Below are 15,941 nucleotides of genomic sequence, written 5' to 3' on the forward strand. Positions count from 1 at the left end.
AAGGATAAGGCCCAGGTTACGGGCTTGTGAGACAGGAATGGTGGTGGTGCTCTCTATGGTGAAGGGAAAGTCAAGAGGAGGACAGGGTTTTGGTGGGAAGATGAGGAGGTATGTTTTGGGTACGTTGAGTGTGAGGTCTTGGGAGGACATCCAAGTAGAGATGCCTTGAAGAAAGATGGAGATGCGAGACTGTAGAGAGGGAGAGAGATGGTGGCCGGAGATGTACATTTGCTTCTCATCTGAATAGAGTTGATAGTTGAAGCCATGGGAGCAAATGAGCTCTCCAAGGGAATGGGTGTAGTTGGAGAATAGAAGATGACCCAGAACTAATCCTTGAGGGTAACCCACAGTGTGGGGGAGAAGTAGAGGAAAGCTCGTGAAAGAGACTGAGAATGAATGGCCAGAAATATGGGGGAGAACTAGGTTGAAGCACATGGCCTCCTTTTTCTCCAAGAGTAAACATCTCTTCCAGTACTGCTTGGAATAGAATGACCCCTTTTTTCCCTTGCTGACCTTATTACGTAGAGAGCCAACTTCCTCTACAAAATGAGTAAGTGCCCCCGACAGGGCACACAATGACCACTGTTGGCCCTCCTTTTGGAGTCCCTTTAGGTCCTAGGTTGACATCTTGTCTGATCTCCTGGGGTGCCTTGGGTCCTTGAAGGGCCAACCCAAACTTCGAATATATTTGAGAATAAACTCACTTCTGAAGATCTAGGCCTGCAGGGCTGGTGGTCAGCCTGGGGTCTTGCTCATCCTCACCAGGTGATCAATTCAGGACCTGGGTCTTACTTTTCAAGATCGTGCTCTTACAGCCATGATTTCACTCTCCCGCAGAACAGGAAGGGGAGTCCGTAGTTCCAGCAAGCTGGACTTTATTGCCTGATGGAGTAGTCCAGCAGGCTGCCTGTCCTGGGACACAGTTCGTCACTATACCCCATCACTTCTCCCTGTCGTCAGGTTACTCCATCAAGGTAGCAGCCTTATCGGGATTTAGCTAGTTGTGTCTCCTCAATCTCTCTTCCTAGTTCACCCTTGTCTCTCATCTGGTCTCTCTTGTCTCTTCTCCAGTCCTTTCAGGACACAGTAAGCGCTCAATAAATATGACTGAATGATTGAATGATAGGGTGGGTTCCTTTCCACAGTGATTTGGTTGTCACGTAGACAGAAGCAGTATGCTATAATATACACAATAACCCTTCACTGTCAACATTTCAGTCTCAACAGCATTATTCATTGAATGCTTATTATGTGCAAAGTATTGTGCTACATGCTAGGGGGACGTTGATGAACAATATAGATATAGGAGCAGGGCAGCCTCCAGTGACCATGGATGAGTCATGCTATGCCCACAGGATGACTACTCCCTAACTAGAACAGGGGCCTGGGCGGGCCATGGGTGAGAGATGGGAGTAGATTCTCTCCACGATGTTGGTTCCCAGAGATCGGGTTGTTCATTGTGGGGTTTTGGCTCAAAGTACCGCTGGCCATTGGCTGCAGCTGCTTGGTAAGGGTCATTGCGTCCTACACATGTGCTGGAATCCTTTGAATTGCCCATTCAGTCTGGAGGTGTCAGGTAAGCAGTAGGGATAATATACTGAGAAATTCAATAAGCTTTTAAAACCTGGGGTTGATCAAAATGAAAGGTGGAAACTTGACCATTCCCTACCAATCTGACTGACATACTTCATTTTGGATCCTTTGCAAGTTTTCTTTTCATCTCCAGGCACTAATTTGCATGGCTCTGGTCCATCCTGATTTCTCCAGTGGTCCTGTAGAAATTTGTTTCCAAAGTCATGGCTGTTGATGTGGCTCAGGGAATCAGTTTCCTCTACCAGACCGGACTAGGTATCCTGGGGAACTGTCTCCTCATCACACTCTACCTCACTTCGTTCCACTTGGGTTCCAAACCGAAGCCTACAGACCTGACTATCGTCCACCTGGCCCTGGTCCACACCGTGATGCTTCTTACAAGGTGGATCGTCATGGCGTCAGGGATGTTGGGGCTGCAGCTTGTCCAGAATGATGCTGAGTGTAAGCTCTTCACCTATGTCTACCGCATCACCCGGGCCCTCTCCATGTGCACCACCTCCCTCCTGAGCATGGTCCAGGCCATCACCATCAGTCCTAGCACCTCCTATCTGTTCCAGCTCAAGGTTCAGATCCCAAAAGCCATCTGCCCAGTCTTAGCCATCTTGTGGATTCCCAACTCACTGATAAGCACCAACCTTCTGTTCCAAATGTTTGCCTCTTCCAATACAACCAACACTGATTCCAACTGTTATTTGGTGCCTATAAACACACTCCTCCAGGGGCTTATTCTCACCTTCATGGCTCTCCGCGACATCCTCTCCCTGGGGCTCATGAGCTGCTGCAGTGGGTACATGGTCCTTCTCCTGCACCGACACGGGCACCAGGTCCAGCATCTTCACAGCCCCAGCCAAGCCCCTGAAACATCACCGGAGAGACGAGCCACCCAGACCATTGTTCTGCTGGTGAGCTGCTTTGTAGTCTTCTATTGTGGAGACTTTGTCTTTTCCATGTTTCTAGGGACATCCATGAAGAATAATGCTGCCCTCTCCAATGCTACCATGTTTGTGTCCTGTGGGTATGCCACTATCAGCCCCTTTGTGTTGCTCACCTGTGACAGAAGGCTCATTAGGTTCCTAGCTGATTTTCTGGGGAATAGAACCCTCAGATCCGCTCAGACCCCAGTGCTATCTGCCAGCCCTCTTTGATATGGAAATCCAAGTGGAGTCAAGCTAGGCACTCTGCTTAGATCTCATCTCTTTCTTTGGCAATCTCTCAATCGGGTCCTGACACTGGCCTGGAAAGTCCTCCCTTTTTGATCTGACAGACAGTTACTCTCTCCACCATCGAAGCTTTACTGAAGACCCATCTCCTCTAAGAGGTCTTCCCTGTCTAAGCCCTCCTTTCTTCTCCCACTGCCTTCTGCATCACCCTTGAATTTAGAGTTATTCTTTTTTTGACCCCGCTCTAAAAACATAGCACTTATGTGCATACCTGCAATTCATTTATTTATATTAGTGACTGCCAGTCTCCCCCTGTAGACTGTAAGCTAATCGTGGGCAGGGAATGTGCTTACCAGCTCTGTGTATTTTGTTCTCCAAAGAGTTAGTACAGTGCCCCACACATAGGAAGCTTTCAATCAATTCAAACGTTTGATTGTTTAACTGATTTTGAATTCAGTCTGGATTACTGCAGAACAACCGGACACCAGGAGCAGGTCGGGGAAGGAGGAGGCTGGGCGGCAAGGAGACTTGGCATGGCCTAGGTGGTGGAAGTGGCTCACTGCTAACCTCATCAAAGTGGAACTCAAGACTAAGGAAGACGAGAAGAAGGGGCTATCAAGATGGGGCCAGACAGAACCTGACTGGGGGTATAGCACTTAGTATCGGCAAGTACTATGTTAAATACTGAGATAAATGCAAGATATTCACATCTGACACAGTCCCTGTCCCACCTGGAGATCACCGTATAAGGGATAAAGAGAACGGAAAGCTCACCCCCATTTTATAGTCCTTTTCCCCATTAAATCAAATAGGAATAACGTTTCAACCAAGAATTGAACAGGCGTAAAAGGTGTCAGGGTGTCCTGAGTAATTCTTATATCTTTGTATTTCTCTCGCTACTTTCATGCTTTTTAACCTAGTGAGAGAGGGAATGAACAAGGTAAAGACATGTGACTGGGACAGGGAGGGGCAGATGGAAAGACAGTAGACACCAAAAAATACCTTCTAGACTGTGAGCTCTTATGGGCAGGAAATGTATCTACCAAGCTAATTGTACAGGACTCTCCCAAGCACTCAAAACAGCCATGTCATGTCTTTGCTGGGCAAGACAAGTTAAATGAAGAAAATACAGGAGAGATGGAATCTGAGCTGACTCTGTTATTCAGAGGAGAGAAAATTAGGACACAACAGACCCAATTCATGACTTTTGGGAGAACCAGCCTAGTGATAGGGTTACGCATGAAGCAAAGACTCCTCACTCTTGGCTTCAAAACTCTCCATTTCCTTACCCCCTCCTACCTCACTTCCTTCCCTCTTCCTACAGCCCACCTGGCACACTTGACTCCTCTGGGGCCGCTAACACCCTCACTCGGCCTCGTTCTCGCCATCCGGCTGTCGACCCCTGGCCCATGTCCTACCACTGACCCAGAACGCCCTCTCTTCTCACATCCGCCAAATTAACTCTCTTCCTCTCTTCAAAGCCCACCTCCTCTAGGGGGCCTTCCCAAATAGAACCATCCCTTTACATCTGCCCCTTATCCCCTCCCCATTCGCCCTACCTCTACTCTACTCCCTCCTCCTCCACACAGCACTCGTGCATATTTGTACATATCATTTATTACTCTATTCATTTTATTAATGATATGTGTATATATCGAGGATTCTATCTATTTTGATGGTACTGATGCCTGACTTCTTGTTTTTTTTGCTTTATGTCTCACCCTTTTAGACTGTGAGCCCAAAGATGGGCAGGGATTGTCTCTATCTGTTGCTGAATTGTACATTCCAAGTGCTTAGTACTGTGCTCTGCACACAGTAAGTGCTCAATAAATATGTTTGAATGAATGAATAAAAATATTATAGTTTGATGTCTTTGGTGTTTGTGATCACTTATTGACACACAAAAAAATAGTGTTTGTTTAGTGCTTTCCATGTGCCAGGCACTGAACTAAGCAGTGGGGTTGATATAAAAACATCCAGCTGGACGTGTCCATGTAATCCATGGGGCTTACAGCTCAACCCCTATTTTACAGCTGAGGAAGCTGAGGTACAGAAAAGTTAAGTGATTTGCTCAAGATCACTCTGCCAACCATAATTAGAACCCAGGACCTCTATTCCCAGGCCTGGGATCTTTCCATTAGGCCACACTGGTTCCCATTGTTGATGTTGATGTTGAGTACGGTTCAGGCATTATAATAACAGAACTGCTCAAGGAGTCGGATTGACTTACGGAAGGACCATGTCCCACCACCATAGGGAAGTTTGGACTCAGCTACCCTTCTGTGGATCTTCAGCTGGGCTAGAACAGTAATATTTCATGCTCCTCTACCTCATTTCTCATTATCTCTCAATTGAATTGGAATATATTCTCTCTCTTTTTAAATCTCCATAAATACCCCTCCCCCCCAACACACACACACACACACACACACACACACACAAATACATGAATCTCCCTTCAATAGGGATATACTGTTACATGTATGTTTATATACATGTTCACATAACCCTATCCCTTTGAGATATTTATAGGTAAGTAATAATGTTGGTATTTGTTAAGCGCTTACTATGTGCAGAGCACTCTTCTAAGCGCTGGGGTAGACACAGGGGAATCAGGTTGTCCCACGTGGAGCTCACAGTCTTCATCCTCATTTTACAGATGAGGTAACTGAGGCACAGAGAAGTAAGTGTAAATCAATGAGTGCATTAATAATGTCAGTATAAAACACATGTATATCTGTGAGGTGAGGAAATAGAGAGTCACTGTCTCAGATCTGCTGTGCTAACTGATTGCAAGTTCCACCCTCAGTTAATCAACCCATTAGTGGTACTTACTGAATGCTGAATATATGTAAAGGGGAATTCCCTAGTGGAAAGAGAATCAGGTCTGGGAGTCAGAGGACCCGGGTTCTAATCCTACCCCAGCCATTTTACTGATGTGTGACTTTGGACAAGTCACTAAACTTCTATATGCCTCAATTTCCTCATCTGTAAAATGAGGATTCAATAGCTGCCTTCCCTCTTACTTAGAATGTGAGTCCCATGTGGGTTATGGGCTATTTCTGAACTTGCATCCACCCCAGCACTCAATGCAGTGCCCGGGACATACAAAGAGCGTAACAGATGTCACGGTAATTAACATTACTTATAATAATGTTATAATTATGATGTTCATTATTATTATGATTTGGTTCAGAACGCCAGAGGAATTGTGGCCCAGCTGAATCAGACTGATTGCTATGATGCACAGACAAAGGTCATTCCTGGACACTGGGGACTCCTCATCTCCTGCTCATTCCTGAAAGTGTCAGGATCCTGCTAGTGAACAGAAAATCACTGGCCTGGAGGGAGATGAGCACATTAAACCCTTCCCTATAAACACCCACCTGGTCACCACACAGGGCCGAGAGAAACACGGTTCTGGAATCAAATGGCAGCATGGTGAGTTTCTCCTTCTTCCTGACTCTATGGCCGAGAAAGGACAGGAAACCTTCCTTTTTTGTGAGCCAAAGGGATCATGTAGACCTGGACCAGGAAAGGGTTGGTCAACAAAATCAAGACTGTCAGAATTGGCCATTCCCTCAAACCCTGACAATGACACTACCCTGGCACCCTCTCCAGACCAAGGCAGATTTCCCATCCTTCTTTGGTCCCTCTACCCTCTGGCAGATGGGCTGGCTGTACTGAGAGAGCTGCCTGCTTCTGACTGTATCCTCAGTCACTTTCTCCATCATTTTCCTGCCTCGCAGCTGTATGTCCAATACAGGCATCTCCCTCCCAGATTTTGGGACCTCTCAGCAGAGAGACAGCCCTTTTCCCAGGACAAACATGCCCCCCGGATTTCCAGCAAGTCTCTCCTATTTGCAGTTGATATGAACACTCTCTCACTTATCCCCGTCCCTCTGCTAGTCTCAGAGCTGCAGGGCCACCTCTGGTGGGGCTGGCCAGAGGCTGGGCAGGGGAACAGGACAGGTTTTAGGGCCACTAGATTAGGTCATTTCCTGAAATGAAGAGGTTACTCCTACCTTTTTCTCTTCTCTCCCCACCCCTGATTCAAAGGCAAACTCTGTCCCCCAAACACTCTGACACAGACATGGATTCATCAATACACCCACACACACACACATAGATGTAACCAACATACACACACACACACACATAAATATAGCCCTAGGACTCTGGCAAGACAATTAAAGCCTCATTTTACCTCCCACCAGAAACAATCTAGCCCCTCAACATTTCACTGGACTAAACTATTCCCAAATCTTCAAAAGAATTATTTAATTCTTTATGTTCTTAACACTTGCATTTAGGCTTTGAATAGATTCAAACATTCAGGCTGCTGTTTTAACTTAATCCACTTCTCCCTCTTTCCTTGCCTCCTCTTTACCCTGGGCTCCAGCAGGTGTGGGATATCTTCGCTAAATTTCCTTGAATCCAGTTCCTTCCAAGTCCTCGTTGCCTACATCTTCTGTGGAATCCTCAGTATCAGCTTTAAATGATTCTGATTCCTTCCATAGATCTGCTCCTGCATATTATAACTTCCTAGGGGCATGATGCCATCTCCCTAAAAAAGACCTCTTCTCTACTTTTCATTGAACTCAAATTAGGTTAATTTAACTTTAACAAATTGTTGGCAATCTGGTCTTACCACAGCCTGGTCATCCCGCCTCTGTTCATCATCTCCTAGCCCTCTGGTTTTATTTCGAGATTGCTGAAAGACTGGTCCTGACTACTGGTGACATTTCAACTGCATAAAGACTGATTTCAGAAATTAATATTGCCATGTGGTGGGGAGACTCAGTCTTGGATGTGACTATTCTTTTTATCCTTGTAATAATTTGTGTAAAACATACTTATATTCACTCCCAAACTGTACCAGTAACTAAATGACTAATTCGAAGACAGGATTTACTTTGTGACCAAACTCTCTTTTTGTTCTTTGATCTTGTACTGGTGCCATCCTGCTTTGCTATTTGACTTTATTCTGTCTCGATTGATGCTTATGATTTTACTTACTACTTGGACCATCTTTGAGCTTTCACAAAATGCTCTTTAAATCATGTTACTTATATGAAATGGAAGTCTGTTTGGCTTGTTTTCCTGGTATGTCCTGGGATCTCGTGATTGAGGAAATGATGAGACAGAAACCTTTCTGAAATCAGTTCTCTCTCTCCTCGTAAGTCAGTACAGTGTGCTTTAATGGAAAGAGCCCAGGCTTGGGATTCAGAGACATAGTTTCCAATCTTTGCTCCGCCACCTTGCCTACTATGGGACCTTGGGCAAGCCACTTAATGTCTCTGGGCCTTGGTTACCTCATCTGTAAATAGGTATTAAAACTGTGGGCCCCACTTGGATAACCTGATGAGCTTGTATCTACTTCAGTGCATAAAGTAGTGCTTGGCACATAGTGAGTACTTAACAAATACCATAATTATTCATTATTATTATTACTAGATAGAAAATGGCATCCAACGATTGATGCCAGTTTGAGGTGAAATAATAACGATTAATGTCCTTGTGGTTGGGAAGTCCTCATCTTTCTTCAGATGATGTCCCTGCCTGTTTTTCCTGGACCAGGTGATCTGCCAGAGCACACTCCTTCCTGATCTTGATGCTTTCATATCACTGCTCAGGCTTAAGGCATCTCCAGTGAACAGAGGCAGAGTGTCCCATTGCATCAGTGAGTCCTGTAAAATCGTAGGAAGGTTCTATCCTAACCAAACGATTGCCAGGCAGATGAACGTCCAGTAGAGTCAGCTACTTAGACACAATTGGTAAAATCTGAAACAATTCTCTTCTGATCGTACTCCCTATCACAAAATGACCCTTCTTGTAAATGCCTAAATCCTAAGAATCCAAGTACTAAAACTTTCCTGAGTCCCTTCAGAAGAAAACACAATTTGCATTAAAACAGAAATCCACAATTTTTCTTTGCCATTCATTTTTTTTTTGGAGTGCTTGACAACTAAGCACCCCACCAGTTATGCTGCACCCTTCTCCCAAATAAATCAATTGAAAATTAACTCTTAAGAGCCATGTTAATGTTTAGGCTTTCATTGTAAGCTCACAGTACTCTTCCAAGCACAGTGGTCTGCATATAATGTCTTGTCATATGCTGTCGAGTCTTCTGGACCCATAGCGACTCCACAGACACGCCTCTCCCAGAAAACCCCACTCTCCAACGGCCATTCTGGTTGCTTTTTCCATAGCGGTTTCTTGGTAAAAATATGGAGGTGGTTTACCGTAGCCTTCTTACCTGCAGTACACTAGAGTTTCTGCCCTCAAATATCTCTCTTGCAGCTGCTGTGCAGCACAGGTGAATTTTGATTTGTAACAGACTGCCTTCCACTTGCTAGCCACTGCCCAAGCTAGGAATAGAAAGGGTTTGCCTCTGCTTGACTCTCCATCATGTAGCAGATACTGGTAGAGTACTGGAAATTCTCCAGGTGTGATGATAATAACAATGGCATTTGTAAAGCTCTTACTATGTGCCAAGCATTGTTCTAACCATGCAGTAGATCCAAGATAATGAGGTTATCCCGATTGGGGGTCACAGTCTTACTGCTCATTTTACAGATGAGATAACTGAGGCACAGAGGTAAAGTGACTTGCCCAAGGTCAAACAGCAGACAAGCGGCAGAGCCGAGATCAGAACCCACATCCTCGACTTCCAAGCCCATGCTCTTTCCCCTAAGCCACACTGCTTCTCTAATCATGAGGGAGGCTGCATATAATATATACTCATTAATACCATCAATAGATTGATTTTATTGATTATCAGGTCCAAAAGAGAAGGTGCATTCTTCATGTAAATGATGTCTGAACTCTTGTTCAACTTCATCTTTCTCCACTGCACTCTATCACACCTTTATTTCATCCCATTTCTCTGTCCCTACTCCCCAGTGCAAATGTCCTCTCTAATTCCTTAAGTCGTTGGATTTCTCAATCAATCCATCTCCCCAAATTTCCTCCCATTATTCCACTCCCTCTCAAGATGTCTCCTTACTTTTAGCAAACACACCGATTAATATGTCTTTTTAAAGTAATTTTACCTTACAGTGTAGGCTATCCTGCACCTCACACAAATTCCTTAGGGTCTCTTTTATTTCCCACTTGTGCCACCCCTCAGGTTCCCTTCTCACATAAATGGTAAAACCAATCAATCCATACATCACTGGTATTCACTGAGTGTTTATTTAGTGCAGGGAACTGTACTACATGGTAGAGGAGAATGCAAAAGTCTAGTGTGACAAAGTGAATACTGCCCCATGGTCCAGAGGTCTTTGGACTGCTGGTAAATCAAGGGTCTGTGTCCACATGTCCCCACAGACACTCCCTAGCAGTTTAGTTTTGGCTGACGTTAATTTGATAATGTTATTGAAGGGCTGACTGTGGGACAGACACTGCACTAATAATAATAATAATAATGTTGGTATTTGTTAAGCGCTTACTATGTGCCGAGCACTGTTCTAAGCGCTGGGGTAGACACAGGGGAATCAGGTTGTCCCACGTGGGGCTCACAGTCTTAATCCCCATTTTACAGATGAGGTAACTGAGGCACCGAGAAGTTAAGTGACTTGCCCAAAGTCACACAGCTGACAAGTGGTAGAGCCGGGGTTCGAACCCATGACCTCTGACTCCAAAGCCCGTGCTCTTTCCAGTGAGCCACGCTGCTTCCCACTATGCACTATCTATCCACTAAGTGCTGGATAGATACAAGATAATGACGTTGGACACAGTACATGTCCCACATGGGCCTCACAGTCTCGAACCCCATCTTACACATGAGATAACTGAGGCACAGAAAATTGAAGTAACTTTCCAAGAGTCACACAGCCAACCAGTGGTGGAGCTGGGATTAGAGCCCAGGTCCTTAGACTCCGCTTAGCCATACTGCATCTTCCACTTGGCCACACGGCTTCTATTATTATGTTCCCTCCCTAGTTTGTGTCAATCACCATACTGTTCAAAGAGGTGGGATCATTATGTGTCCTCAGCGGCTCTGGGTACGATGTCCCCTATTTTTCTGAGATCACCAAGGGACAGACTCCAGGAGTTAATCCCCCGAGTTGAGCTAAGGTCTCCTAGAGACCTTGGAACTTCTTCGCTATGCCTTTCAATTGGCCCTTCACTCCCTTGTCTGTTCCTGTAACTGGGTGACATCTGCACCATGGCCAGGATCAGTTGACTCATGACTGTCTGATGGGCCTCCTTAATCTCCTGGAGACTCTTATCGTCTTCCATTTAGGCTGTGATGTCAGTCAATCATATTTATTGAGCATATACGATGGGCTGAACACTGTACTAAGCACTTGGGAGAGAACAATAGAACAATTCACCAGAAAAATTCCCTGCCCACAGTGAGCTTAGAGTCAAGAGGAGGAGACAGGCATCAATATAAATAAATACATTACATATACGTACTTGAGTGCTGTGGGGCTGGGAGGGGGGATGAATGAAGGGAGAAAGTCAGGGCTTGTAGAAGGGAGAGGAAGAAGGAAGAAGGACTTAGTCAGGGAAGGCCTCTTGGAGGAGATGTGCTTTCAAAAAGGCATTTAAGGGCGGGAGAGTAATTGTCTGTTGGAGTGGAGGATGGAGCAGGTTCCAGGCCAGAGGAAGGATGTGAGGGAGAGGTCTGTGGTAAGATAGGCGAGACTGAGGTACACTGAGAAAGCTAGCATTAGAGGAGGGAAGAGCGTGGGCTGGGTTGTACGAGGAGAGTAGTGAGGTGCAGCAGGAGGGCGGCAAGGTGATTGAGTGCTTCAAGGCCAATGGTGAGGAGTTTCTTCTTAGTGTGGAGGAATGGGGAAACGTCCTGAACATTTTTGTAGAAAAATGATCTGGTCAGCAGAGTGAAATATGGAATGGGTAGAGGAGAGACAGGAGGCTGGGAGGTCAGCAAAAAGACTGATGCCATCAAGAGAGGATGGAATAAGTGGCTGTAGTAACATGGTAGCAGTTTGGTTGGAGAAGAAAAGACAGAATTTAGCGGTGTCGTGAAGGTGGAATTAACAGAACATCGTGGTGGATGGAATATGTGGGTTAAATGAGAGGGAGGAGTCAAGGATAAGTCCAAAGTTATGGGCTTGTGAGACAGGAATGGTGGTGGTGCTGTCTATGGTGATGGGAAAGTCAGGAGGAGGACAGGGTTTGGGTGGGAAGATGAGGAGGTCTGTTTTGGACATGTTGTGTGTGAGGATATCCAAGTAGAGATGTCTTGAAGGCAGGTGGTGTGTGACTGCGGAGAGGGAGAGAGCTGGTAGCCAGAGATGTAGATTCGAGTATCATCTGCATAGAGTTGGTAGCTGAAGCCGTGGGAGCAAATGAGTTCTCCAAGGGAATAGGTGGAGATGGAGTATAGAAGGGGACCCAAAACTGACCCCTGAGGGAAACCCACAGTCAGAGGGTGGGAAAGAGAGGAGGAGCCAGTGAAAGAGAAGGAGAATGAGCGGTCAGGAAGATGGGGGAAAAGTAGGTTCATGCACAAGCCCACTTTATCCTCCAAGAGGACCCTTATCTCTTCCAGTAATGCTTGCAATACAATGGGCCCTTTTTGTTCTTGCTGATCTTATTACCTGGAAAGCAAATTCCCTCAACTCATTGAGTAAGTGTCCCCCTTAGGGCACACGATGACCACTGATGGCCCCCTGTTTGGACTCCCTTTTGGTCCCAGGTTGACATCTTGTCTGACATCCTGGAGTAGCTTGGGTCCTTGAAGGGCCCACCACAATTCCGAATATATTTGACAATGAACTCACTTCTGAAGACCCAGGCCGGCAGGGCTGGTGGTCAGCCTGGGGTCTTGCCCATCCTCACCAGGTGATCAATTTAGGACCTGGGAGATACCTTTCAAGATCACGCTCACAAGCTAAGATTTGAGCCCAAATCTCCAGTGGACCCTCCCGCAGAACAGGAAGAGGAGTCTGTAGTTCCAGCAAGCAGGACTTTATTGTCAAATGGAGTAGCACAGCAGGCTGCCTGTCCCGGGACGCAGTACTGCACTATAACCCCATCACTTCTCCGTGTCCTCAGGTTACTCCATCAAGGTAGCAGCCTTATCTGGATTTGGCTAGTTGTGTCTCCTCTGTCTCTCTAAGATACTTCTCCCATGTCTCTCATCTGATCTCTGTTGTCTCTTCTCCAATCGTTCAAAGACAGAGTAAGCGCTCAATAAATACAATTGAACGATTGAATGATAGGGTGGGTTCCATTCCACACTGATTTGGCCTTCTTGTAATAATAATGTTGGTATTTGTTAAGCGCTTACTATGTGCCGAGCACTGTTCTAAGCGCTGGGGTAGACACAGGGGAATCAGGTTGTCCCACGTGGGGCTCACAGTCTTAATCCCCATTTTACAGATGAGGGAACTGAGGCACCGAGAAGTTAAGTGACTTGCCCACAGTCACACAGCTGACAAGTGGCAGAGCTGGGATGTCTCTCATCTGATCTCTGTTGTCTCTTCTCCAATCGTTCAAAGACAGAGTAAGCGCTCAATAAATACAATTGAACGATTGAATGATAGGGTGGGTTCCATTCCACACTGATTTGGTCTTCTTGTAGGCAGAAGCAGTATGCTATAATATGCACAAGAACCCTTTCACTGTCAACATTTCACTCTCAACAGCATTATTCACTGAATGCTTATTATGTGCAAAATACTGTGCTAAATGCTGGGGGGAACGCTCATGAATGATAGAAAAATAGGAGCAGGGCAGCCTCCAGTGATCATGGATGAATCAGGCTGTTGCCACCGTATGACTACTGCCCAACTGGAACAGGGGCCTGTGTGAGCCATGCTTGAGAGTGGGAAGTAGATTCTCTCCAAGATGTTGGGCCCCCGAGATCGGCTTGATCACTGTGGGGCTTTGGCTCAAAATGCCCCTCACTCAGGGCTGCAGCTGCCATACAGCACTGCTTTTCAAATGAATCTTTTGATTTCAAAATGACCTGTCAGTGACTCATTTTTACCACATTTGAGGCTAAGTCATTCGACTGAGGGCATCCCGGACACTAAGGAAGAAGACGGAAATCAAATTCCATGACAAATTCTTTCAATTTGGTCATATTATCTGTCTCGTGGTCCATCTTAAACTTACTCAGTACACTGTGTCTTGAGAACTAGACAAGTGAATCACACTTTTATATTTGAGTGATCACTGAGAATCTCCTCCGCTCTTTCCCTGGATGAAAATGGCCCTTGAGTCACTTTTGGAACGATCGGATCTCCAGTTATGTCAGTCGCATACTAAGGCCTTCCGCTGTTTCCCATCCAGGAACAGGACAGAATTTGAATGTCATATAAGCCCCCAAACTACTGTGGGATCATTCAGAGTCCTATCAGTCACCCTCCCATCTCTTCACCCTGGGTCGGTCGGGCTGGGGCGAGAAGCGGGGCTGGGCGCGCGCCGCGGCTGGACGAGGAGCCCCCGCTTCCCCCGCCCCCGGGGCCGCTTCCCCCCGCACTGCCAGCCGTCTGCTCTGGGCTTGCCCGTCTTCCTCCCGCCTCCTCCCCCCCCCCGCCCCCAACCTCCCGCTCTCCTGCTCTCTTCCCCCGCCTCTGCTCACGTCCCCACGTGGAGCCCCTCCCGGGTTTCCGGGCCCTCGCGCCTCCCCCTCTCCTTCTCCCCCATCCCCCTCCGTCCTCTCTCCTCTCTAACCCCCTCCCTCTCCCGACCACCCGCCTCCACCTTCCTAGTCCCGTCGCCCCATCTCCTCACCGCCCGCCTTCCTTTGCCCGCCCTCCGCCCTCGCAGATCTTTATCTTTGCCCCTGCCCTCTCCCCCTCCCTTCAGGCTCGCATCTCCTCCTGCCTCCAGGACATCTCCATCTGGATGTCGGCCCACCACCTAAAACTCAACATGAGCAAGACTGAGCTCCTCATCTTCCCCCCCAAGCCCGGTCCTCTCCCAGACTTCCCTATCACCCTGGATGGCACGACCATCCTTCCTGTCTCTCAGGCCCGCAATCTCGGTGTCATCCTTGACTCTTCTCTCTCGTCAGGGATAGACAGGGACTATCTCTATCTGTTGCTGACTTGTTCATTCCAAGTGCTTAGTACAGTGCTCTGCACATAGTAAGCGCTCAATAAATACTATTGAATGAATGAATGAATGAATTCACCTGCCTTCCTTGGTGTCCTAGGAAAATTTGTCCCAGGAACTCCCTACAGCTCACCGACCCTCTACCCCAGCTACACAGAAAGTCTAGAATGCTACTGGATTTTTAACATTAAATCGACAGGATCTTTAACAAATGAATTAGTTAATATAAAATGGTTCCTCTATAAAAATGCCTTGACCTGTCCTTTCATACATTTCCCTTCCCCAGGACCCTGCTTTCTGGTATGCTTCGTGCTTTCTGATCCTTGCCCTTCAGCCTCTCCAGGAATCCCAGGTTGCAGGTAGAGAAGCAGTGTGGCTCAGTGCAAGAGCCTGGGGCAAGTCACTTAACTTCTCTGTGCCTCAGTTACCTCATCTGTAAAATGGCGATTAACTGTGAGCCTCACGTGAGACAACCTGATGACCCTGTATCCACCCCAGCACTTAGAACAGTGCTCTGCACATAGTAAGCGCTTAACAAATACCAACATTATTATTATTATCATTATTATTATTATTATCACACCCTCTCTTGTTTTTCTGAGACCCAGGAAAAAGCCCCAGGGATGGGAACCTCACTCTTCAGGGATCCTAACCTTGAGACCCCAACTTGGAAAAGCATTCACCTGTGACTTTTCCCCTCAAGACTACTCAGTCCTTTCCCTAACTGCAAATGCTTGAGGAGTTGTGATGAGGTTTAGGCCCCTTTGGAGAAAGACAATATTGTGTGTGTTAATCAGTCAATCAATTAATGATATTGATTGAGCACTTATTATGTGCAGAGCACTGTTCTAAGTGCTTGTTAAGGGTCATTGTCTCCTACACATGTGCTGGTAGCCTTTGAATTGACTATTCAGTCTGTAGATGTCAGCTAAGCAGTGGGCATAATATGTTGAGAAATTCAAAAGGCTTTTGAAACTTGAGGTTGATCAAAATGGACTGTGGAAACTTGACCATTCCCTACCAATCTGACTGACTTACTCAATACATTTCGAATCCGTTGCAAGTTTTCTTTTCATCTCCAGGAACTAATTCTCATGTTTCTGATCCATCTTTATTTCTCCAATGGTCCTGTAGAAATTCGTT

At 46.4% G+C, this 15,941-nt stretch overlaps 1 protein-coding gene across 1 annotated transcript; it reads left to right on the top strand.

Annotated features, from left to right (window-relative positions):
* Positions 1–1,796: 1,796 nt before the first annotated feature.
* ORNANAV1R3232 (vomeronasal 1 receptor ornAnaV1R3232) lies at positions 1,797–2,738 on the top strand. The gene has a single exon (NM_001253624.2). It carries the CDS (start codon positions 1,797–1,799, stop codon positions 2,736–2,738), a length of 942 nt encoding a protein of 313 aa, NP_001240553.1.

This window comes from Ornithorhynchus anatinus, chromosome 8 (genome assembly GCF_004115215.2).
Source record: "Ornithorhynchus anatinus isolate Pmale09 chromosome 8, mOrnAna1.pri.v4, whole genome shotgun sequence".
Taxonomy (NCBI): domain Eukaryota; kingdom Metazoa; phylum Chordata; class Mammalia; order Monotremata; family Ornithorhynchidae; genus Ornithorhynchus; species Ornithorhynchus anatinus.